Source organism: Melanerpes formicivorus, unplaced genomic scaffold (assembly GCF_026170545.1).
Source record: "Melanerpes formicivorus ecotype bairdi unplaced genomic scaffold, bMelFor1.0.p_v2 SCAF_20, whole genome shotgun sequence".
NCBI classification, from domain to species: domain Eukaryota; kingdom Metazoa; phylum Chordata; class Aves; order Piciformes; family Picidae; genus Melanerpes; species Melanerpes formicivorus.
In genome coordinates this window covers 659,534-685,011 of record NW_027142372.1, presented here as the reverse complement: position 1 = coordinate 685,011, position 25,478 = coordinate 659,534, and the positions used below count along the sequence as shown (strand labels likewise).

Sequence of the window (25,478 nt, the reverse complement as noted above, 5' to 3'; positions counted from 1 at the left end):
GTAGTTGCAAGAGTAATTCAAAACAAGGGGTCAGGAGTGTGAAATGAAGTGTCTGTACATCGTCCTGATCTTTATAAGTGCATTTCATAACAAACACAGACATTTAAAACTCCTGTATTTATAAAGAAAATCAACAGAATAGTAATGTAAACTTTGCATACAGATATGCATAGCCAAAGAAAGTAATTGCTCATTTTCACTTGTTCATTTTTACTTTTAATTCATGTTAGGTTCTTTAATTGGCTTTCTCTGATGTAGTGGTAGAAGTGTTAGAATGTTCAGCATTTATAGAATCATAGAATTGTAGAATCAATAAGGTTGGAAAAGACCACAGAGATCATCAAGTCCAATTTACCACCCAACAACTCATGACTAACTAAGCCATGGCTTCAAGTGCCACGTCTAATCCCCTCTTGAACACATCCAGGGATGGTGACTCCACCACCTCCCTGGGCAGCACATTCCAGTGGCCAATCACTCTTTCTATGAAGAACTTTCTCCTGACCTCGAGCTTAAACCTCCCCTGGTGCAGCTTGGGACTGTGTCCTCTTGTTCTGGTGCTGGTTGCCTGGGAAAAGAGACCAACCCCCACCTGGCTACAACCTCCCTTCAGGGAGTTGTACACAGCAAGGAGGTCTCCCCTGAGCTTCCTCTTCTCCAGGCTAAACAACCGCAGCTCCCTCAGCCTCTCCTCACAGGGCTTGTGCTCAAGACCTCTCACCAGCCTCATTGCCCTTCTCTGGACATGTTCAAGAGTCTCAATGTCCTTCTTAAATTGAGGGGCCCAGAACTAGATGCAGGACTCAAGAGGTGGCCTAACTAGTGCTAAGTACAGGGGCAGAATGACCTCCCTGTTCTTGCTGGCCACCCTGTTTCTGGTGTAGGCCAGGATGGCATTTGCCTTCTTGGCCTCCTGGGCACACTGCTGGCTCCCATTGAGTCGGCTGTCAACCAGTATCTCCAGGTCCCTTTCTGCCTGGCTGCTCTCCAGCCACTTTGTCCCCAGCCTGTAGTACTGCATGGGGTTGTTGTGACCGAAGTGCAGCACCCTGCACTTGGAATTGTTAAATGCCATCCTGTTGGACTCTGACTATCTGTCCAGCTTGTCAAGGTCCCTCCGAGAGCCCTTCTACCCTCTAACAGATCAATACCTGCTCCCAAGATGGTGTTGTCTGCAAACTTACTAATGGTAGACTCAATCCCCTTATCCAGATCATCAGTAAAGATATTGAATAGGGTTTGGCCCAGCACTGATCCCTGGGGGACACCACTAGTGACTGGCCTTCAGCTGGATGTGGCATCATTCACCACCACTCTCTGGGTTTGGCCATCCAGCCAGTTCCTAACCCAGTGCAGAGTGCTGCTGTCCAAGCCAGGGGCTGACAGCTTGGCCAGGAGTTTGCTGTGGGGGATGGTGTCAAAGGCCTTGATGAAGTCCAGGTAGACCACATCCACAGCCTTCCCCACATCCACCAGGTGGGTCACCTGATCATAGAAGGCGATCAGGTTGGTCAGGCAGGACCTGCCTTTCCTGAATCCATGCTGGCTAGGCCCGATCCCTTGGCCATCGTGCAGGTGCACTGTGATTGCCCCCATGATGATCTGCTCCATAATCTTGCCTGGCACTGAGGTCAGGCTGACAGGCCTGTAGTTTGCATGTTCATCCATCCGGCCCTTCTTGTGGGTAGGCATCACATACTGCATAGCTTCTCTTATTTCTTTTCTGAACTTGGACCACTTTAAGTAACAACCACAACTTTTTTATATTTCAGGATGTTATGGATTGAGCATCATTTTGTTTATGCTACAGAAGTGAGATTTTCCTTTATTCTTGTCTTTTCACAAAGATATAAAATATTTTTAGCTCAGAAATGAGATTCACAGAAAACATCCAGTTGGAAGGTCATCCAGTCCAACTCTCAACCCAGTACTGAAGGGTCAACACTAAACCATGTCTCTAAGTGCTGCTTAAACATCTCCAGGGACAGTGACTTGAGGACTGCCCTAGGCAGAGCATTCAAATATTTGAGTACTCTCTCTGGAAAAGTTTTTCCTATCATCCAGCCTGAACCTCCTTTGGCACAGCTTGAAACCATTTTGTCTAGTCCTATTGCTTGACACCAAGGAGAAGAGGCTTGGCCCTCTCCTTGCTCCAACATCCTTTCAGGTAGTTGTAGAAGGCAATGAGATCTCCCCTCAGCCTCATCTTCTCCAGACTGAATAACCCTGGCTCCCACAGATGCTTCTTGTAGGTTGTGTGCCCCAGGTCTTTCATGAGCTTTGTTGGACACCCTCCAGCATCTTTATGTCCCTATTGTAGTGAGGGGCCCAGAACTGAACACAGTACTTGTGGTGTGGCCTCACAAGTGTGGAGTACAGGGGGATGATCACCTCCCTGTTCTTGCTGGCCAGTGTCTAAATACAAGCCAGGATGCCACTGGCTTTCTTGGCCACCTGAGCACACCGCTGACTCATATTTGGTTGACTGTCAACTAATAACCCTAGGTCCCTCTCTGAGTCACAGCTTTCCAACCACATATCCCCTCTCCATAGCCTCCCCTCTAATTTTGCATTCACTTTGTTCTACCAAATCCTACCCCCAGCTCATGCATAAAACTTCAATGATGTATTGTGGAGTAGTAGTCTCTGAAACATGAAACCTGAAAGGTTGGAAGCATTCAGAGATGAGGCAAGATCTGTTCTGCCAGCAGAAAATATGGGAGGCCCTTGGTCTTTGTGACTACGCGTTGCTTCCTATGCTGTAGCAGCAAGGTGTCCAGGGTTTCCATGAAAAGTTACAACTGCTCTGCTTTTCCAGTTTTCCATATGTAGAACTTGAATAAATGTGCCTTAATTTCTTTTATAAGGGTAGCTGTGTTTTCACTACATTGTGCCACGTTTCGATTTCCTTTACAAAGTATTCTGAGAATTGTAGGTGTGCTTCTGTTGTAGAAGAACAGATACTTATTGGCAGGATTTGTGTCAGATTTACTGTAGGCTAGGATAACTTTCCTTTGCCATCTGTTAAGAACAACTTCAGCAGTATAAAAATACTCACTGTGGGGAAAATTGATTACTTTATAATTCTGTCCGATGAGCCATGTTGGACTAACCAGAAGCCCGAAGGCTTAAAGTGGTGCTTGAGAAAGTACAGCTTTTCATTTTACAGGGAGCCTCTGCCCCTGACAATTTATGGACTAGACCTGGCTGTGTTCAGGCTGCAGAATGTTTTAACTGGTAAAAGATGAGTAGGAAAAATTTTATTTCCAATTCTGCCTTGGACATCCAAAACTAATATTGTTCCATTTCACTATGATTTGTTAAACAAATCATCTACAAAAATCAGATTTATTTAGTTATTACTGAATTACACTGGCTCCTGTAAAATACAAGGCTAAAGCACACTAGAAGGTGATTTTGTAAATAGAGGCCATTCCATTTCTATTGTATAAACAGAGCTTAGTGTCACAGATCCATGTATTTGTATGCTGCAGTTGTCTCACGACTCAAGTACACCAAATAAGGTCTCAAAATAGAGAATGTTTAGCTTTCCAGGTACTGAGTGAGATCACCAAGTGCTTAGATGACTTCTTTTTTTTTTGTGTGTCTAAATCTTCCTTCATGGAAAGCTTTTCTGAACACCTAAAGCTGTGTGAAGTATTTGCTGTTATTTCCAGACATTAGAGGGCATGCTGTTGATTCTATTTCTTACAAGGCCATAAATATGAATTGATAGTTTGGATTGTCTCCTGTATCAGGAGAAGCAGGTTTGCTAATTAGGATTTTAATTATTTATTTTTTTTAATGAATTCCTGCAGAAGTTACTCAAATGATGCACTTAAATATATGTTTTAATCTCATGTTCTTTCTGATTATGGCTGGTATTACTTGTTGTGTTACTCTGTTTGCATAACCACAATAGTTTGAGAGACATTAGTAGTATTTGCCCCTCTAAAATACAACAAGACCTGCTTCTATTTCCACTGAAATAATAATGATTGGTAAAAGTTTCTGTGGTTCAGATTTTCAGGTGAGTCTTTTCACCCTGCAGTGAACTAAGACTCAATGCCCTAGCAAAAAGTTCCCACATAGGATGCATGTGACTGGTCAGCTTATGTTTACAGGCCGGTATTGGTGCAGTCATGTTCAAATAATAGAATATGCAGAGTTCTGAAGGTTTGTTTTAAAATTGGGAGTTGGACTGGGGACGTTTTTCTGGGTTTAGGTCTGACGTGCTAGAAGCTATTGATACAACTAGTGTGTAGCTCGGTCTGTTCACACCAACTGTCTGGTCATTGTTGGGTTTGGAGTTTGTATGTGTAAAGAAAAGAAAACTTATCTAGGATTGAGAGACATAAAATGTATCTCTCCTTCATTTATGCCTCCAAAAGTAAATTTTAAGTAAGTAGCATCTCTTGTGTCACTTGTAATCAAGGTTGCTTGCAAAACTGTAAAACATGGTTGTTTTCTGTAGTAATGGATTCAGTTTCAGTTTTCCATCCACTTTGGAAGAAAACTGTCATGTTTTTCAGTTGGTTATAAGTGTTCAGGTATTTTTTTAGTGTATGTTTCCATATATTAACATAACTCAATTTATATTTTAATATTAAGCTTAAAAAAAATTCAATATCATTTAGGTAGCAGAAGGTGTGTGGGTATGGATTGGCCTAGGAATGTGATCTGGGACTACCAAATTGAGATAATTTGCTTTTAGAAATGAAAAGCTGTTGCCATGCCACACTTAAATGTAAAGCACAGAGCAAGTTTTGCTGTCTGATCATAAGCAGATTTTTCAGTTCTGTCATGGAGAAACTCTCATTTGTGGGGTGGAGGTAATACAAGACACTATGACAGCATAAAGCTTGTTTTTCCTGCTAAGGGTTACTAAACAGGAGACCAGCTACAGCCAATCTTTTGTCAAATGAGCAGCATCGCTACCTCCCACCCTTGTGGGCAGACTGTCATGTAAGTGACAAGAACTACCTTTGTCATCTACTGATCCCATTCCAGTACAGTGGGCTCCATTACAGAAAAGGTGATGTGCTCTGAGGGGTCGATGCACTTCATAACCCTGTTTCAGATCCCTTAAACTGCCAAGGCTGTGGTTCATAACAGTGCTGTTATTAGCTTAAATGTACAGTTTTCACAGAAATTCAGTGAGAGGCATCACTGAAGTTCCAAAGACTCCTTTTGAGAATTTATCCTGAGTGTTTGATGCTTCTTCATTTTGAATAGAGTTTGCTTCATCATAACTCTGCTTCTTACTAAACATAAGATGCTTGAGTGGCTCTGTGAACTTTGTGGTGGTGTTTAGGTGTTTTTTTCTTCTTCTGCAGGCACGTACTTAACTGCAGAAATCACTGGGATTCTATGAGATTTGTCAATTCACACTTCTTAAGATTTTATTTTTTACAGGTTAGTTCAGTTCAGCTGCATGTTGTGTTTAGAATGGCTTCTTGCCTGATGGCAGCCTATGGACAAGAGACGAAAGAGAAAGAAAGTTTAGGGAGAAACTGGTAAATGAACATTATAATGGCAAGTCTGCAAAACCACTTTCTCCTTCTGAGACATACTTAGTTTGTATGGGTACTGCTTTATTCATCAGTATCACTAGCATACTTAATTCAACTCTTACATCATAGTGGAGCCACAGTTTTACTGTTTTTACTGGGATTCTGATAAGCTGTAAATTGTCACTGATTTGAGAGTTGAGCCAGTAAGTGCTGCTTAAATTTGCTTACCTTACATCTTTAACTGCTGTGTGGAATGAGACCTATAAAAGATGACAGGATTTCAGTTTAAGCATCAGACTGTGAAGTGATCACAAGGGAACACAAGAAAGCATCTCCCTTAGAGCCACTAACACTTTGAGCTAGCTGCTTCTCTGTAATTACAGTCATGTAATCAAGTATGGAGAACACTTCCTGGTACTTTGCCTTTTGGAGAAGGTTCTTTTTCCAGAAGGGTAGTTAGTTGTTGAACTAGACTGTAATCAAAAGCATGTATAATAATTATCAGGGGAAAGAGACTCAGTAAAGCAAGGGAGAATTTATGAAGTGTTTGTGGGAGCACAACCAGGTAAAACCATGGGGGAACCAGAGATTAATTTGTGGTTTATCTAATAGTCAAGGATCAGAGTCTTAGTGGGATTCTCTCATATCTCTCAGGTCTTAATTTTGCTTGTTCTCAGTTTCAAACAGTAATTTTTGCTGTTTTGCTTAGTGTAGTAGTAGCATTGTTGTAAGCTGTATTTCTGAGCTTCAGATTACAATGACACTAACAAAATGAAGCTGAGAGAAAGACTGTCTAAATAAGCTGCTTTTCTGGAATCCAATTTTAGATATGGAATACTACAACATTCCCTGAAGACCAAGAAATTGTCAGAATTCAAGAACAATCATATGATTGTGTGAAGTTACCCACAGAAGAACCTTTCAAATCAGTTAGTCACTTGAGCAGGTTTTTTTCTGTTTTCAAGTAACTGTTCTTGCAGTGATTTACATGGATTTAAAAATATGGCTGAGATGTTAATAGCAAATTGAATTCTTCTTGCCTGAATTTGAAAGTGTCTTTTAGCTTTCTAAGAAAAATGGAGTTAAAACTTTCCAGCCCATCTCTAGACTGCCCACATAACCTTATTATTGCAGCTGTAGTTGTTTTTCTTCTATCATTTTTTGACTTGTATTGTCCTTTATTTAGTTTGCAAGCTGCATTAGAGCTAGGAACATCTCTTTTGATCTATGATTTCTCAAGCGTACTTCTGGGCATAATTATAATCATAAAAATCTCTGAAACCTTTCCACCTCTCTTGTTATCACTAAAGCTGAGATGTTCTATACTGGCACCATTAAAAAAAAAAGTATTTCCTTTTTTAGCCATCAAACACTTAGAAAATAATACAAACTACTAAACAATAGTGTGATTTACATCCTTGTAGCATATAAAAATATCTGTTTCATTGCAATATCTTCAATTCTCCCTTAATCTCTCAAACCCCTATGAATAAAGCATTGGATTACCAAGTAATACCCTTCATCACGAGGAATTAGGCACTTTAGCTTTAGGCTCCATCTAAACCACTGCATTAGGAGAGATGTTACTGACGTCATATTTTCCAAGTTGCAGTTGACTCACATGGTGCCTTCTCTCACCCTTTAAGATCTTGCAGAGATAAAATGTGTCTGTCATGACTCTCCTAATTCTCTCCTTTCGGGTGGCTTTAGGGCACTGGAACGCATATGGTTTTGTAGCTAAGAGACAAGAGTAGGAAACTTGGTTCCTGTTTGTGCGTGTGCCAGTGAGTCTGTAAGAGCTTTGGCTATAAGAGTAATACATTAGAATAATCTTTTACTTACAAGAAGACTATTTTTCATTAGGGCCTTGATATGCCAGTGTCTGCAGTATGCAAAAATCTGAAGGGCATCTAGCTCATGATTACCTCCTCCCCTTTTCTCCAGTGATCATCTTTTAAAACTTGCAGTGGTACCAGAGTTTTTGTTTCCTGTATCAGTCATTAGTGTTTACCAGGAATTACACTCTTACTAAATCTTGTTGAAACAGACCTCAGTTTGAACCAATTTGCTTTGTGACACTTGCAGTGTAATCTTACTTTGTGAAAGGATTTCTGATTGCATTAATTTTTCTTCCCTTTTTTTACTAATACATTTGATAGTATGTTGGATCTACAGTAAACATGAATTCTGTTGATTTAGTATGCCCTCACAATCTGGATAATTGCTTTAGAGAAGCCATTTTAGTTGAGCATTTTATGGTTTGCTGGACAGCTGTTTATCTTGTAGATTATTGATGCTGCAGTCCATAACAGAACCACCACGAATTATGTTGGATTGATTTTATTACTTCATCACACCATTGAGCAGGCCTAGACTCCTCTATTTAACAAAATTGTCACTTGCTGTCACATTCTCCTAGTAGTTTTAAGTCCCTGTCATCAAATACTTAAGAAAGTGCTTGTCTGTAGAAGACCTAATTAGACAAATTACTATTATTGCTCCATTGTGGTTCTACAATTTTCTCATGTGTTGTTTTAAAATAGCAAAAGTCAAAGTGACCTTACTGTCTGCAAGAGAACTGCAGCCTTCACCAGAAAGCCTGGATGTTGGAATGTAAGGTTTGCAGTTCATCCTCTCTTTGCATGCCCTGAACAACAGCGTTCTCTTCACCCTTGGCACTGTTGTAAACAAGAACCTTTCTGGTCTGCTGAGTGATTATGCAAATAGACAGGGCTTTTATAAAGCATTTAAAGCATCAAATAGAAAAGAAGAACTTCTTTACAGTTTTTTCTTGTCTAAAGGTAATTATATAATTGTACAAGTTGTGGGGTTTTTTGTTTTGTTTTGTTTTTCTAGCTGATATGTAGATGCCAGAGTCTCTTTTGAGCATTCTTGCTAAAGGGTCCGAAAAATCATTCAGGAAAACAAATCTGCTAGGCTTTCCCCTATTATCAACATCCCAAAATGCCTTTGGCAATGAGTAAATGCCAAGCATTTGTTACTTGGCACTTGACTAGTCACTCATTTATTTAAACTCCAACACGTTGCATAAGTTTGTGAAAGTTATGCTAAGCTAATAATTAAATGCACAAAAAATAACCTCTCATGATCCAACCTTTCCAATTGCCATCTGAATAGTACCACCAGGGCAAAAAACACACAGGACCCTGTAGCCCATTAAGCACAGCTGACTGCCTGGTTTTGGCAGAACGTGCAGCTGGCTGTGAGCATTTGCAGGCTGTTATTCTTGTACTTTGCAGGCTAGGTGTGTGTTGCTGCAGTAAACCAGCTCCTCCTTCTTCTATCCCACTCCTTTTTTTGAAGTCAGATTTTGGTTTTCTTATCCTAATAGCAGTACTTGCATGTTCATTAAGCATCATTTTTTGTCTTGAAGATTCTTTGTAAGATCTCTAAGATCCCGTTTCCCCTGCATGCCCAGGACACGGTGGTTAAAAGCAGTTTCCTGTTGTGGTACTGCCATCATTTTTTAATATATGTGCTTACTGATTTTTCCTTCTCTGGAGTATTTGGGTACTAACCACTTGGTTTTGCTTTTGAAAGTCTTTATAAATGTATCCCCACCTAACCTCATTTTTCTCTGTTTTAAGATTTGATTCCTAAATTGTTAGTTTTTGTTAGGAGCCCCTGTTAATATCTTACTAGATTTTTTCAGACTAATGCTTGCTTTCCTGCCCCAGGATTGCCTTTCACTTTCAGGGAAGAAGTAGCTAAAAAATCTTCCTCTGTTCCTTCAGTAAAATTCTTCTTTGCTGTGATGCCTGCTAAAAATATACGGCTGCAAATCTGATGTGCTGTGACTACTCTTAGACCTGCAGATTGGGAATCTAGTCTGAGGGAAGAATCAATAAACAAAATCTGTGTAGTAAAACAGAGCTAGTAAAGCCATGTATTTGAATGCCTTACTTGCAACTTCTGACCTGCACGGTATACTCTGTCAGCAGTCTGCTACTGCATGTGTACCACAACTGAAAAAATGCTGACAGTAGGAACATAAAGAAGTTGCAAAGACTTGGTTGGAAGAAGCAGAAATCTGAAAACTGAAAGAAAATTTAAGAAATGCTTTTTTATTCTGATTCTAAGGGACATTTCTTTGTAGAACTATTTTTCTCTCTCCTGTGTCCCATATCATTGTTTTATTTGCTATGAAGTAGAAATACTAAAGTCTTCTGTGTCTGGGTCCCCTGTGTCCCCTGCAGCATGCTTAAAATACACATCAAACAACTGTTTCCTTAATTCTGGCTCCCTGGGAGCCCTACATTTTAATTGAACTTGTGCCAATAAGTATTCTTATGTAATTTTCATCTCAGAAAGACGTCAAAAATTAAAGATGGGTTTGGTAGCACAGTCCAATGTACATCCTCTCTTTTGCTTACTTAGTAAATGGTTTTTATCTAGTGTTGCTTAATACTGTTTATATTCTGGGTTTGAAATTTGAAGCATTCTAAATGGCAATCTGTCTTCATCAGTCATTTAGCTTGCTTCTCTCATTGGGTAACATCAGAGGTTAACAACCTAAATAACCTCAGAGGAAAGCCACAAACCTGCTTTTTCCTTATTTGCTTTATTCAATTTTTTCCTTTAAATTGGAAATGTAAACCAAATAATGTTCATGATGATGAAGATTTGAGCAAAACATAAATTATCTGTATGTAAACATGAGGTTTTTTGGGCTGTAGCTGAATGAAATTGAACTACATCTTGAAATAAAAAAGTTACTATTAGATACTTAAAGCAAAGTATATTGACTTGCTGGCCACATGAAGAGTATTTTAATTCATTAAATCAGCTCTTTTTGTTTTGAAGCAAGGCAAAGAATATTTTATAGCAAAGAAATGTTTCATGCTTTTTAAATACAAGGTGCCTTTGCCATTATACTGCCATCACATCACTGGTTTAGGGTGTTTTTTTAAGGGCTTTGGCACTTTAAGCATGTTCAACTTCAGTGATAAAACACTAGATGTCTTTTAGAGCAGCCTAGAAATTAACCACCATTTGCAAGGTTCTGAAACAGCTAATATAAAGCAGTAGAAATATTAGTGTGAGTGGATTATAAAATAAATTCCAAACTATATTTCTCAGTTTAAGGCCTAAAATTTGTAGTAGAAATGTTTTGTGATATGTGCATTAAATGGTCAGTGTGCTGGTTTAATTTGCAGAAATAGCAGTCCCTTGTTGTTGGAGTTGTCCTTGATCCATAGTCTTTAGCAGACTATCAACAATGCTAAATTAAACAAAAAAAATGAAAATAATTTAGAGTGTAAGACAAAACTGGTATGAGGAAATCCACTTTCAACCTTTATAAACTGTTACATCTTTTGTGTCTTTTGTTTTACAGGTTTCCTTTCTGCCTCCAAAGTGTTCTGTTATGGCAGCCTCCAGTGAACAATGACATCCTTTGAAAGATATAGATGCCAAAAAGCCAGACGAAAACAGTGGCCTTGTTTCATTTTTACTCCAACACAGTGAAATGGTGCTCTTAAAGTTTTGTTATTAAATCTCACTGGAAAAACAAACAAAACAAACTTCTGACTGGACCTTTTTCCGCAGCCCTCTCCCAGTGTTCTTATGGATGTTTGACACAGTGACATCATGTAGTAGGCCCTGAAGTGTTGTCATAATTAAGTTGCAATGGTTTTATACACTTCCCCATTTCCCAACAGCTTTCTGTCAGTTCTGCATTCTTTTTCCTGGGGCCTGATTTTCCCATGTTACTGGTTAGCAGATAAGCTTGTGGCCTCTTTTGTTCCAACCACCTATGAAAAACGTCAAAGAGCAGATGATCCATGCTATTTCCATGCACTCTGCATCATTATCACCACTCCCATCTATTTGGCACTATTGGTAGCCTCTCTTCCTTTTGCTCTCATTGGCTTTGTGTTATGGTCCCCACTGCAGTCAACCAGAAGGCCATACATCTACTCCAGACTAGAAGACAAGCACCATGCCAATGGAGCCACACTGCTCACTGAATGGAAGGCTGCAGGGAACGGGAAGAGCTTCTGCTTTGGCAGTGCCAACGTTTGCCTGCTGCCAGATTCTCTGGCAAGATTTAATAATGTTTTCAATACACAGGCTAGAGCTAAAGAGATTGGCCGGAGGATCCGAAATGGGGCAAGCAGACCACAGATCAAAATATATATAGATTCTCCTACCAACACATCCATCAGTGCAGCGAGTTTTAGCAGCTTGGTCTCCCCCCAGGGTGGAGATAACACTAATCGGACTGTTAATGCCGGCATCAAAAGGACAACATCAATGGAGTATAAAGGAGACAATGCTGGCTCAAACAACAGTGAGGATTGTAGAGAAGAGAAAAGTGGAGCTGGAGAGCCAAATGAGGGAGAAGAAAACTCTTGCATTGTCCGCATAAATGGAGAGGATAATGGCCATGTGTCAGACACAGAAACAGATACCGTCAATGGCCAGGCTCATGCCAGTGGCCCAGCAGAGCCCTCACTGGAAGGTGATGCAGAGCTTTCCAAAACACCAAACCACAAACAGAAGGAAGGAGACTCTGGGAGTTTAGACAGCTACTCTGCCTCACGAGAGTCCTTAGTTAAGGTTCGTGTTGGAGACGGTACGGTGGACCAAAGCACTGTCAACAACAAGCTCCTCTACAAAGCTTCAATCATGAAGAAGACTTCAGTGCGGAAAAAGAAACACACAGATGAGACCTTTGATCATGAGATCTCTGCTTTTTTCCCTGCCAACTTGGACTTCCTGTGTTTGCAGGAAGTGTTTGACAAAAGAGCTGCAGAGAAATTGAAAGAGCAGCTTCATCACTATTTTGAATACATTGTCTATGATGTTGGGGTCTACAGTTGCCATGGCTGCTGTAGCTTCAAGTTTGTGAACAGTGGTCTACTTTTTGCCAGCCGCTATCCGGTTATGGATGCCGCCTATCACTGTTACCCCAATGGAAGAGGAACGGACTCCTTGGCTTCCAAGGGAGCCTTGTTTCTCAAGGTAAGAGCCTTTCTGAAGCTGTAAATGTTTACTCCATATGTGACAAGTTATAAAGTGATGTCATTTTCTCTGTCGTTTCTCTAGAGTTCAAAGAGACAATATTCAGATCTAGGTTATCTGATATAACCTATATATAGGATCTGTGGCCTAGATACTGTGTTAAAAGTGATGGATGTAGATGAGACAGTGGGCGTTTGGAGGTGGAACGTGAGTGCAATTTTAAGTGTCAAAATTTGAACTAGTTTTCATGTAATTTTTGTTTCTTTTTTACGTAGCCTCTTCAATAAAATACACAAATTCCAAATTTCATAACATGAGTACAGTACAATGGGCATTACTGTTGGAAACCAGCTTGTTCACGCTGAGTGTTTGTGGGAATCAAAAGACAATCAAACATCCGATTGCCGCTAGAATAATCCAGAAGGAATTGCAATGAAATGCATGGCTGTCCCTCTCTCTTGGTTGCAGAAGATTTGTTAGAGAGAGATAAAAGATGAGTACACAAACACAAAAAATAAAAAATGCCTGTGTGGTGGGGAACGCTGGGGACGCTGGGGAACACAGAGTTTTTTTGCTTTATTTACAAAGTTTACTTACGTTAATGGTAGTGAGAACGGAGGCCTCAAGTTATACATAGAATTACATAGAATAAACTAGGTTGGAAGAGACCTTCAAGATCATTGCGTCCAACCCATCAACCAATCCAACCCACCTAAACAACTAACCCATGGCACCAAGCACCCCATCAAGTCTCCTCCTGAAAACCTCCAATGACAGCAACTCCACCACCTCCTTGGGCAGCCCATTCCAATGGGCAATCACTCTCTCTGTATAGAACTCTGTATAGAACTAACATCCAACCTAAACCTCCCCTAGTGCAGCCTGAGACTGTGTCCTCTTGTTCTGGTACTGGCTGCCTGGGAGAAGAGACCAACATCCATCTGTCTGCAACTTCCCTTCAGGTAGTTGTAGAGAGTAATAAGATCACCCCTGAGTCTCCTCTTCTCCAGGCTAAGCAACCCCAGCTCCCTCAGCCTCTCCTCACAGGGCTGTGTTCCAAACCCCTCACCACCTTTGTTGCCCTTCTCTAGACTCATTCTAGCAAGTCAACATTCTTCCTAAACTGAGGGGCCCAGAACTGGACACAGTACTTGAGGTGTGGCCTAACCAGTGCAGTGTAGAGGGGCAGAATGACCTCCCTGCTCCTGCAGGCCACACTGTTCTTGATGCAGGCATCTGCATATCATGGAAAGTAGGAATAGAAGACTGCATGTAGTGAGTTGCTTCTCCAAGACTAGTGGCTGTTCCTGCATAACTTGTGAGAATCTGTCCCTGCTCCTCAAAAACTGCATATTGGAGTCTTCTAATTTCCAATTGATCAAGAAGCCAAATCTCTAGACCCAAATGCAGACAATCTGAAAATCTTCTAGAATATAGGATTTCAGATTCAGGGGGTTTATTACAGTTTGGAATGAATTTCACTAACTAACATTTTTCCTAATGCTAGCAAATAATTTGAGTATATATTAGATGTACTTTCTAGTGTTCATGAGTTCTCATGAGCCACTCATAGCCATTAAGACTATGGATTGTTAATAAGAATCGGGGGTTTGTGGTTTCTTTACCCCCTGTTTGTAATTTGTAAACAAAGCAAAAACCTTTGGTATTGTGGCTTGAATGAAAAAAGGCCCTAATGAAATGTCTGATAATGGTTCAGTATTTCATATACATCTGAATACAGGTTTCCAAAACTGTGTCTAATCTCTTTTTATAAGCACATATGAGTACTGCATGTAGCTAAAGTTTATTTTTTTAACCATGAAGTGCTGTGTGCAAAAACTGAACAGACACCTTGTGCACTACAAATACTACAAGGGTCAGGAAGACAGCCCTTCAACGTATGCATTTATTAGGGATGAAGAGATTAAAACCAATCTGCTTTTGACTGTCCTGTGCTGACTCACTGATTTGCTACCTGCTGGGCAGGCTGCAGTGTCTCCATTTCTTTTGCAGAAAATTAATCCTCTTTTCAAAATTCCGCTGGGATGATGAACTTTATTTAACAATGTGAATCCATAATTATGTTACAGTTGAGCAGGGAATAGAGACCAGTTATTACGAAGATCCAGAGATGACTACATTCTTTTAAATATGACAGCATTCTGGCCCGGCTAAATGACCATTTTTCCTCATGTCTGTGTCTTTCTGATACACTGCACTTTATACTTAAAATATTTTTCATTCTGAGTTAAGGCTGTCCTATATGAAATTACTTTCTGTCTTAATTCTACATTAAGTGATCATTGGTAATTTCTTTCTTTGACAAAAACCCCTATTGATTAAAAAAATAATGATCCAGTTAATTTTACCTTTGAAACCAAGTAGGTTAGAAGGTTGTTGGTTTTGATGTTCTTGGTCAGCAGCTGAGTGTACATGGAGTCTGCAGGCAAAAGCTGCAGGGAGTAGAAGCCTGATTTGGTTTTGAAGTCTCTGAGAATCAATCCATTGCCTTCAGCAGTCCTGAGGTCTTAGACTGAGGTAGTTGCAAACCAGGAAAGTGCATCATAACTGTGGCTGGAAGGTGTCATTCTAGCCAGTGCTCTACCATCCAAAGCAGACAGCTTACATCACTTCTTTTGCCTGCTCTTTCAGTATTTGGTATGTATACAATGCAGTCCAGTCCTGCAGTAGTTATCTTAGTGTGGTTTCAAAGAGAGGTAGGTAGAGAGCCTTGTAGAGCAAGAGTGTTCTAATTGATTTCCATTAGTACTGGCATGGAGCTAAGTCTCTATCCTGTGCAAACTGCTGAGTTCCTGACTCCTGTGGAACACTTGGTGTTCCCATTCCTGAAGTGGAAAAGACTTAGACTGGGTTTTGTTTGAAGTATACTTACAAAGACTGTTCTTTTGCATAGCTCCTATCTATCAGTGAAGGGAAAAATGGTCTCTGTTGTCTAGAAAAAAAACCCAACTGTTAAAAGTGAGTCAGGGGAGAAGACTTGCACAGTTTGAAAATATGGATAAAATCACTTCATGTTTCCACTTACTGGGAGGATGAAACTTGAATTCAAATCTTTTTGGGTCTCAGAAAATACTCAACATCCAAATTGAGAAGAATGTTCAGAGAAAGAAACTGTCTCTCATTTACTGAGTAACATTTGTCTCTCTAGTACAAATATAACTGTTAAGGAGATAAATTATAGGGCTCAGTACTAAGTAATCAATGAAAGTTGCCTTTTTGTTCAAAGTTGTTCAAAACTGTTTTGAAGGAGTTGCATTACAGAACAGATTCCTATTGTACCAAGCATTTGACAAGGTTTTTCCTTTTCAAGTACATTCTGTTTCCAGTGAAGAGGAACTGATTTTCCATTGCACCCCTCTTCCTTGTCCTCCTTTCACTATCTAGATTGTAAAGTTCAGATGGAGATTTGGAAGGATTTAAAAGATTTGCTTAGTCATACAGATTTATTTTACCTGAGAGACAGCTCAAAGGTTATTATTAGTGGCTATAATAACAATCAGCTCTATGTACTGCTTTTCATTCATCTATCTCAGGATGCATAATAAAGAAAGATGAGTATTGCTTAATAGAAGGAGAAACTAAAGCACAGGAAAGTGAAGTGGTTTGATTGTGGCTTAACACCTTGGGTGTCATAACCAAGGAGAAAGGTTGGAGGTAAATTACAGATGCTTTTAACATTGTTTAATACTACTGATGGCATGCTACCTAACAGCTGTCTGTAGACTTGGGCACAGGAATTTTGCTAGCCTTGGTCTGATCCCTTTCTAAGGATGTCTGCCACAAACGTTGCTGCTGCTGGCTTTTTCCTGACTGAGATCACAGACTGGTTTTTCCATCTGTATAGGCTAATGCTTTCCAGGTCAGCCTCCATGAAGTCATGACGATGACATAGTTGTGACTAGCTATTGTATAAAGCCCATTTTCTGCATAACTGGAGGGCTAATAGACATTCAGCACTTTGATCTCTTCAAACCCTATCAGTGTTTCAGACTCCAATCCGAGGGTCTCACTGGGACCTAAAAGGGAGTAAGTCACAGAAAACATAGCATATAAGAAGGGGGACAATGTCATTTGCATCTAAGTGACAGTTTCGTGTCTGAAGTGTTAAACCACTGTTCCTAGTCACTGCTAAAGACTCCGAGGAGAAGTTAGCAAATACATAAATCAGCCAATCCATTTTCATACTTTGACAGTCTGGGCCCTTGGGAGACTCTGCCGTGACTCTCTGTTCTAGTGCTGCATTTCACATTAATTTAAAATGCCGAAGAAAAGAGCCCTTGAGTCTGCTTTGTAGGTTTTATAACTCCAGTTGTCTCTTAAAGCTGCTCTGCTACAGAGAGAGGAGGGAAGTGGGACTGGCACCCATGCTACCATGTGTCAGTGATTCTAACAAAAAAGCTGGAGGATCATATATCTGTATATAGCATGATGCAGACTACAGTATATAACATGATGCAGATTGCAGTGCTCTTGGTTACTCTGTAGCTCTTGTGTGGATTTTAAATCACAGTGGGTTTAAGGAATTTTAAGGGAGTTTGAAAATGTGACCATTTCAGAAACTGGATGATGATTTTGCAGTCAAATCATGTTGAAAAGGTATCGGTGAGTGCTGAGAAGAAACTGTGCAATGCTTCACCTGGTTGTAATTTCCTAGAACTTTCAAAATGTCAACATTCATCTTTTGATGGAGGGATTAGTGTGTAGCCTTAGTTGCACTGCCATTCAGGGATGCTAAGTTGTGGACAGCAATGTAATAAACCAAACAACATCCTTAATTTGACCTGATGAATTACTGATTTGGAGAGTTTGTCCATGTTTTTCCAGATGTATCAATCGAATAAAACTCTCACTTCTGCTGACAAATGTCTCTCTCTTACTCTGAAATTGTGATAGCTATAACTGTAACATCAATCTAAACCACACAGGACAGGTGAATGCTTACCTAAGGTAGAGAGGTGAATGAAGGAAGTGAATGAGCCATTCTCAAAATGGCTATTAAGTGAGGAGAGGTTTTGGTGTGGTTGAGATTGAGAGATATGGAATCACGGTGCATATAAAGCTGTTCTTCCTACCATTATTAGCAAGACATTATTCTGGGTTTTGGCATCTGCCAAGAGAGAGAACTTCAGCAAAAAATAATAATTCTTGCTTAAAACACAGTATGTGAACATAGAGCAACAGGAAAACTGCAGTCCAATGGGGTAGTTTGAACAGCTAATAGTATTCTAACAAAATTAAAGGGAATCAAAAGGAAAAAAACATGTCTTGTGGTTTTTTTTTGCTAAATTTCTGAAAGAACTTGTGTTTAGTAATTCCTAAGATTATTAACAGATTTACTTTTCAAATTCTCTGAAAATTAATGCTGTTCTCAGGAAGTACAGTAATTGTGCAGAGAACATGTTATTATTCATCGCTTAAAGGAAACCTAGCAACCTTAGCTTTATGTGCAGAGCTAAACGTGTTTTCAAAAGAGCTGATATGGTGGTAACAGATGGCAGAAGGAGAAGTAGCTCTGGTTGCAGAACTGCTTTGAAGCACAATTTTTACTATTTGGCACTCTGGTGATGCCTGCTTTGCATGGTAAAATGAGAGTTCCCTGAATTAACCTCTGTCATTCTCCTTTGTGATATTCCTGATGCAGATATATTTTGCTTGGGTAATTTAAGCTGTTTTTATTGTCCCAGGTCAACTTGTGTGTGTTGTGACTGAGGGTGAGGGGCAGCTTCTGCTATGCAGTTACACAACATAGTGAGGGGAGACGTTTTCACCTATGGATGGCACAGTACAGGGGAATAGATGTTTCATGACCCCAGTAAAAGATCACCTACAGATTTCAGTGGTTGGGTTTATTTCTTGTCTTTGATCAGTTTTCCCATATCTACAGTTTCCCATACATACAGTTATCTACAGATGTATAAAAGAAATGTCTATTACTGTACATGGACTTGTTTAGATAACTCCAGAGCTGTGCCATTTAACTCAGGAGGGTAACCTAAACATTTTCCATATGTTCAGTTTCTGCTCTAAAATGTTAATGCAGGAATTGGGTCAAGGCCAAAAAAACTGCCTGAGACCTTTTTTTGCGAAAGAAATAAAAAAGACCTGACCATGGCACTGTACCATGTTCTTTCCCTTTCATGTAATTAATGTTACTAATCACAGTCTTTTTCTCTTTCACTAATGGGGACAAATTAAATCTGTTGTGCAGAATGAAATACTGGGTTGAGAGAATGTGAGTTGTGGGCTTTATTCCTCTTCACTCGTGGATGGACTTACAGCCACTTCCCCTCACATTTAAGCTTAAGGAAGGTTTGCCAAATAACTAATTCTGTGAGTTCATGGAAGCATGATTGTTGTTATGTGGCAGGTGAGGAAAAGTAGGATTCTGAAAAAATGTGGCTGGAAAGAACTGCCAAGCACCTAACAGAACTTTGAGTTGACCTCAAAAACATTTTAAACTTCTTTATCTAATATGGTTAAATAACATATTTATAATAATAAATTAGTAATTTAACTAATGTGTCTTCTTTAGAAGCTGCTACACATCCCTGAAGGCAGAGCTGTCAAAGTACTAAAAATAAGATAGATCTTTTTACATTATGTCCAAGTTAACCAAAACCCTACTACAGGGAACACAAAGCACAGGAATAAAATACATCATTCTTTGAGGTTACCACTAATCCAAGTCATATCTGTGGGGCAGGAATGTTTCATTTGTGAATGTGGCATCTTCTCTGGACAGTAAGATGAATGAGGACTTGGGCATGCAGTTTGACTGGCTCTGCCCATCAGTTTCTTGGGGCTAACTCTTTCATTTCTCTCAGAAAACTGCTGAATTGAAAACCAACCAACCAACCAAAACGAAAAAGGTCCACTAATGTTCGATACAATTTGGGAGGTCACAGAAAAGTTGCACTGAAAAGAAAACAGAAATCTTCACATTTTCTCTCTTTTCTCTTCCTCCCTCTATTGTTTCCTCATTACCATTATATAGGATGTCTCTAGTGGTATTCCAACAGTTACTGAAATCAGGAGTGTAGCTGAAAAGATGCTGCTGTTACCAGCATGCCTCAGAGCATCAAACCCAGGAGGTCTGAACCACCAGTGCCTGGGGAGGTATCACTACTCGTGCCTATACAGTTGCTTTACCTGCAGGAATTCAGGAATTTCTGTGGGAGTAATCTACTGTCAAGTCTGTTTCAGTGCCCTGCTCTTATTCTCTCTATGGGTGGTTTATTTCTAAGGCAAATAGTAACTCAAGGCTCCTGCTTAGATGATGTTCTTTATGAATGCATTATTCATGCTTTTGTTTTTAAGGAGAAGTGTTTTTTTCCACAGAGCATGCAGGTGTGCTTTTCTCCCTTGTTAGCTTTTTCCCCCCCCTAACATGAACATCATTAGCTTGGTTCTTGTCATGAATGTAGATGTGTGCTGCAGAGCTACAGACTTTGGAGACTTCCAAAGGCTAGTGCAGAACTCAGTGCTACGGTTCACATTTATTCCAATAATTGGCACCTTCATTTTCAGCTAAACTGATCAAATGAGCAGCTTTGCTCATTTACAGTCTAAGATGTGATAAAACTATAATGGCTGAAGCTAGAGGTATTCTATGTAGCATCCTGGCTTCCTGAAGGATCCTTATGATTGACCTTTCCCAGCTTTGAGATGATTTGCCCTGTGTAGACTGTAGGCTGATAAAACTCTGTGGAGCTTGTTCCAGGAGTATGCCAAACTTTTATCTCACTTCTGAGTTGCACATCTGGATTTGCTTCCCATGAAGGAAGAGGCAATGGCATATGCTTGAACTTGAATGTATAAAGCCTTCCTATTGCAGGGTACACATTTTAGAAACTGTCTGCTCTACATAGGATTCTTTTGCAATGGCTGCTTCCTGGCAGTGTGAGGCTTCTAGAAAATGTGACTGAAGGTTAAATTCCCCTCATGACAAACCTTCTTGTTTTGTCTATGCATTATTGGTGTTTGAGAGCCTAGTTTGATTCTTTGTGTGTGGTTTCTCATGTATGGCAAATTTTGAAGCATTAAGGACCATTTCCTTCCAAGAACTTGACAGTTTATTAACACAGCAATGACAAGCTTGAGGCTGTTTTTATAAGCTGGTATTTAGGTAGCATTTCCTTTTTGTTTCAGTATCTGTTGAAGCTTTTCTTGACATCCAACTGTATGAGAAGCATTTTGCACTTCTGAGACAGATGTGTGTAAATATAAACTGTTAAAAACCAAGGTACCTGTCATGTTTGCAGCTTTGTATACTTATTTTACTGGAGTATGGTAAATATGAGATGTGCAGTTTTCCAGTTAGCTCTGAAAACTGCCACGACAGCAAGTAATTGACTGAATTAAAGTGATTTCCTTCACTCTAGCTCAAATATTTCATCTATTGCTACTCATTACATTTCTATTCCTGCCAACAAGACTCTTTTTGAGGTAGACTTGTTGCCTTGATTTCATTTTCCAATAAATGATGAGTGCTGTTTATTACCTGATACCAGTCTAACTGGAGCACACACTACTCCTTAGGCCACATAGGACAAGCTTTCGATACACAGTTACAGGAATCCAGAGGTCTGCATCGCACAGCACAGAATCAGCATGGCATCTCCAGCAGATTGTACTAATGTGCTGTGGCACAGAAATGAAATCTTTTAATAAAAAGTACTTGATGTCAAGTGCTGTTATGTACTGACACAGCCAGCATGCTGAAAATAAAAATTCAGAGCTGTCAGATTGGCACTTATTTAATTTACAGGCAAGAGACAAGTATAAATATGTAGCAATAGAAACTGGCATTCTGAGTTCCAAACACAACTGTAGCAGGCTTTCCCCTTTATGGAAAAAAGCCTTTTCCTCATCTGAAATGAGGTTTTTACAAACCCCAATACCTAACAAAATGTAATGCTCAATGGTCAGGATCAGAATCCAGTCCTAATTTCCAAATGTTTGACAAGTTTGATTACTTCAACTTTGCAAATGTATAATAATTGCATTATATTTTGTACATTACAGCATAATAGTGAAAAATACTTTGTTTCTGTCAAAATTACATAACTAGGAGACTTTATTAAACCACAAGTATGTTCCCTAGGTAACTTCAGAGTTTAACAGGGTGTCATAGGCAACTTTCTCCTCTAAGATTTTATTTTAAAACACTGGGAACTACAAATATATGTAGGGATTAGGCTCCTATAAATTTCCCTAGACACAGGAGATTGGTCCATGGCACAACTAAGACTATGCAGTGATTTTTTTCAAAAAGCAGAAAAAAGAAAGAAAGTAGTTCCATATAGAAGAAAGTAGTTCCATATAGAAGAAAGAAAGTAGAAAGAAGAAAGAAAGAAGAAAGAAAGAAAGTAGTTCCATATAGAAGGGTAATTTAATGAATGTACTACTGATGCAGCGAGCTGCACTCAGGTTTCTGGTGAAGAAGCCACTCTGGCTTATTTGCTTACCTATATTTTCTTTGTAAATGTGAATTTAGAAGCTAATTCTGTATTAAGCAGAAAAATAGAAGTTTTATTTTTGAAGTGCTGACTTGGTTTGGTGGAAGTGGAACCTTTCTCTCAAGAGCCATGTTGCAGGGTGTGAAAGGATCGCTACTCCTTGTTTTCCTGCAGAACTGCCAGGCAGAGTGTGGTGACTCGGCCTGAGAAGCAAACAGAGCAGTCTAAAAGTTGTTGCAGTACTTGGCCACACAAAGGCAAGGTTTTGTGCAGAATTATAGAGCTTGTAAAGTCAAGGTCAAGTAGTTTTTCTGTCTCCATATCCCATAGTTCTTCTCCACCTGTGAAATAGCAAAATTAGGCTGAATAATCAGATTTCCCTTACTCTGTCAATTCAGACTGTATTTAATATACTAGTGCTTCTGCTGTAACTGGGAATTGATTAGGAGGGTGCAAGGAAATGTTTTGGTGGTTGTCACAAACACTTGTCTGTATTGATTATACTCAGAATGACTCTGCTTGGCAAGTTTGTATTCAGTACCGCCGCTTGTCAAAACCCAACTCCCCAGAAGTCGGAACTGTCGGAGAAAATGTGACATCTGGGAGCCAGGTTGCTTTGGATGTACTTCCATGCTGGCACTTCCCAAGAAAATTCTCATTATATTAATGCCTTCAGCTCTTGCTATAGAGCCTTTCTGTTGTGGTATGTTGTTGTTTGGGTTGGTGGTTGGGTTTGTTTTGTTTGTTGTTTTTAATTAGCAGACTGTTAATGAAAGCCCCTTTTCCTCTCTGGCTGTGTGTAAAGCAGCTGCTGTGCAGAGCCCTGGGGTGCTGTCCCCCTGTGATGGCAACCACGAGGACATTTGTTGTGCTCACCCACCTGTGCATAGCAGCAGCCAGTCTTTCTTCTAGGCCACTTCTTGGTCGTTCTTTGAGAATGAAAGCTCGTAAGGTGGTTTCAGTACAGATCTGTGTACACAGGGACAGCGCAGGGTACATATTTATTTATGATTAATGGAGATGAGTGTGATCCCATGCATACATTGGTTGCTCAGTACAAGGCCTTGTCAGGCACTCCATTAAGCTTGCACAGGAAATTTTAAAGCAAATTTGAGCCGACTTCTTTTTCTCAAGTGACTATAATTTATGTGTAGATGTTCAGTTTTTAGACTTAAATCTTTTATACATTTTGGATAGAGACACTGAAAATTATTCCATCTGCTTTAGTCAATAAGAAGATTATAAGCAGCATAGCTTTGCTGTAAGGCAGAAAACTTTCTGTGCGGTCTTCTCTGTTCCATGTGGATGCAGTAGATGGCATTGAATGATGCGTGAAACACTTTCTCTGTAGCAGGAGACACTGCAAATTTGTAAACTAGTAGAGACTACAATATGTGGTTTACAGAAGACAGAAAATCCAAGTTTTGGTTACTGAGTTTGGAAAATACAATTCATACACCTGCCTGCCCAGGTGGTAAAGGATACAACCTAATGGTTTCCCATCTTTCTATTGGAATAGCACATATTGCACAAAATATTGGAGAGACCACTCCTTTTAATTCGCCTGTGATATGATACAGTCGGGCCATGGCAGCCTGGGAAGGAAGAAAGAGACCTGTGTAGCGAAGCTCCTAACATCCATCTGGCAGATGATCTCCTCTGAGGCTCTGCTACAGTCTAGTGAGCTGAGGAGAATCTGCTGGCTTGGGGGCTGATCCACCAGTGACTGTGCATCTTCCTCGTCTGCCACTGTCTTCACCCTCCCTGAAGCACGTTAACTGATGGGAACAGTAATAAGGACACCATCAATATCCATTTGGAAACTGTTTAAAAGGGGACTGGGCAGACTGAGAACAGAGTAATACATGTTGTTTATTACATACTCATCTAGCTGGAACAGAAAATGAAAGTTAACAAGGCATTGTTGAGTACAAATGACTTCTAAATTCACTTGCTGCAAAACTGACTTGCCAGGTATAAAATGCATCAGACACTTCTTGGCTAGGTGAGAAACAAGAAAACCACCCAAGCTGATGAAATTGCATCTGTATGAAATAGAGCTCTGTTTGTTATTTTAAGGTGTCAGATGAAATCTTGTGATGCTCACCTGTGGTTTTGTTTTCTGGCTTTCCTCTATGGGCATTTTCTTAGTGGTCCATGAAGTATTGGCACATTAACTGTCAACAGGAAAACCATATGCTCAGATTAGTTTGCTGCCTCAATCTAGATCTTGATTTTCAAATCACTGGGAATTTTGACTTGCAGCTGTCTTAGTCCCAAACTGCCAAAACCTTCAACAGAGCTGAAAGCCTAATACAGGACTTGATAGTAATTTGCTTGTGTCCACCAGCAAATGTATTTTTGAAAGCCCTGTAACATATGATACAGACAAGGAATGATACTACGTGCCAGCTTCCCTGGGAGCCTGTCCCCTCTGGGTAAGAGCAGAGGTGTACACTGTGTTTTCAGATGGTTGACAGACATGGGTGGTGCTGAGGCAAGCTAGAGAATCTACGCGCTTTGCTGAGACATAACAAAAGTTCCCAACACCTCTGAAGGAGAATGCAAACAAATCCAACAAAATCCAAAATTTGCTATGACTGGAGAAAACATGGTCAAAGCCACTATTTATTTCATGTTTCATCATGCTCCCCAGACTCCCTTGGCATTGCTCCTTCAGCATTGTAGTAGTATGCAGATAGCAAAATAAGACTGCTGATAACATTAGCATTACATGGCACTTCAGTAATAGGCTTGGCTCTTGCATGTGAACAGGCAACACAACTGTGACAGAAACAGAACCAGTGGGGGATATGTGCTGTGCAAGTACTGACGATGAGGAAGGAGTCAGTGTGCTAGCAGCAAGTGTGATCCCAGTAAGCTGGTGTGCATGTGTGAAAAAGGCCAGTGCTATGTACAAAGGCTGCACAGCAGGGTTAGAAATGGAGTTGTGTGAACTCTGCCATTAATTGCCTTTTTGTTTCCTCCTTCCTTCCAGGTGCAAGTGGGAAGTACACCTCAGGACCAAAGAATTGTGGGATACATTTCCTGCACTCACTTGCAAGCTATTGCAGGTACTGTCCTTGTTTCTGTGTCTCATTTTTTCATTGTTCCTAGGCCTGTGGTACTCTTTGTGCAACAGCAGCACACACTGCTCCTCCAGGACTCCTGAGAAGGAAGCAAAGGAAGAAAGGTAGACATGTCTGTCCCCAAACCTTCATGTTTTCAATCTCAAGAGTATTACAGCACACACAAAAATATCCCTTAAGACTTTTTTCTTTGCTCCCTCTTAACCAAGTACTGCTATTTAAGCAAATTTTTACTATCATCATTACCTAGCCTTTATCAACCTACACTGTGAGCATGTAAGCTAAAATCTTTGTACATAACTAGAGGATCAGAAGATACAAACCAGCAGCTGGAATAAGCCCAAATTCTCTTGGTTTTGACCTGCAAATTTAATCCATCACTAGCTAAGAAGTTAATTCACTCACTGAAA

General features: G+C 40.0%; 1 protein-coding gene and 1 long non-coding RNA gene across 6 annotated transcripts in view; one reads left to right on the top strand and one right to left on the bottom strand.

The window, feature by feature from the left end:
- Window positions 1-25,478, top strand: part of SMPD3 (sphingomyelin phosphodiesterase 3) — a 120,740-nt gene that overhangs the window by 71,614 nt on the left and 23,648 nt on the right. For all 4 annotated transcript variants that reach the window (XM_068150482.1, XM_068150481.1, XM_068150483.1 and 1 more), the window contains 2 exons: window positions 10,870-12,500; window positions 24,978-25,053. In XM_068150482.1, coding sequence (XP_068006583.1) covers window positions 11,163-12,500; window positions 24,978-25,053 — 1,414 coding nt within the window. In that variant the 5' untranslated portion in view covers window positions 10,870-11,162. The remainder of the gene's footprint in view (window positions 1-10,869; window positions 12,501-24,977; window positions 25,054-25,478) is intronic.
- Window positions 22,035-25,478, bottom strand: part of LOC137447195 (uncharacterized) — a 34,561-nt gene continuing 31,117 nt past the window's right edge. For both annotated transcript variants that reach the window (XR_010988813.1, XR_010988814.1), the window contains exons 3-5: window positions 25,038-25,147; window positions 24,087-24,156; window positions 22,035-23,757 (exon numbers count right to left, since the gene is read on the bottom strand). This is a non-coding gene — a long non-coding RNA (uncharacterized lncRNA). The remainder of the gene's footprint in view (window positions 23,758-24,086; window positions 24,157-25,037; window positions 25,148-25,478) is intronic.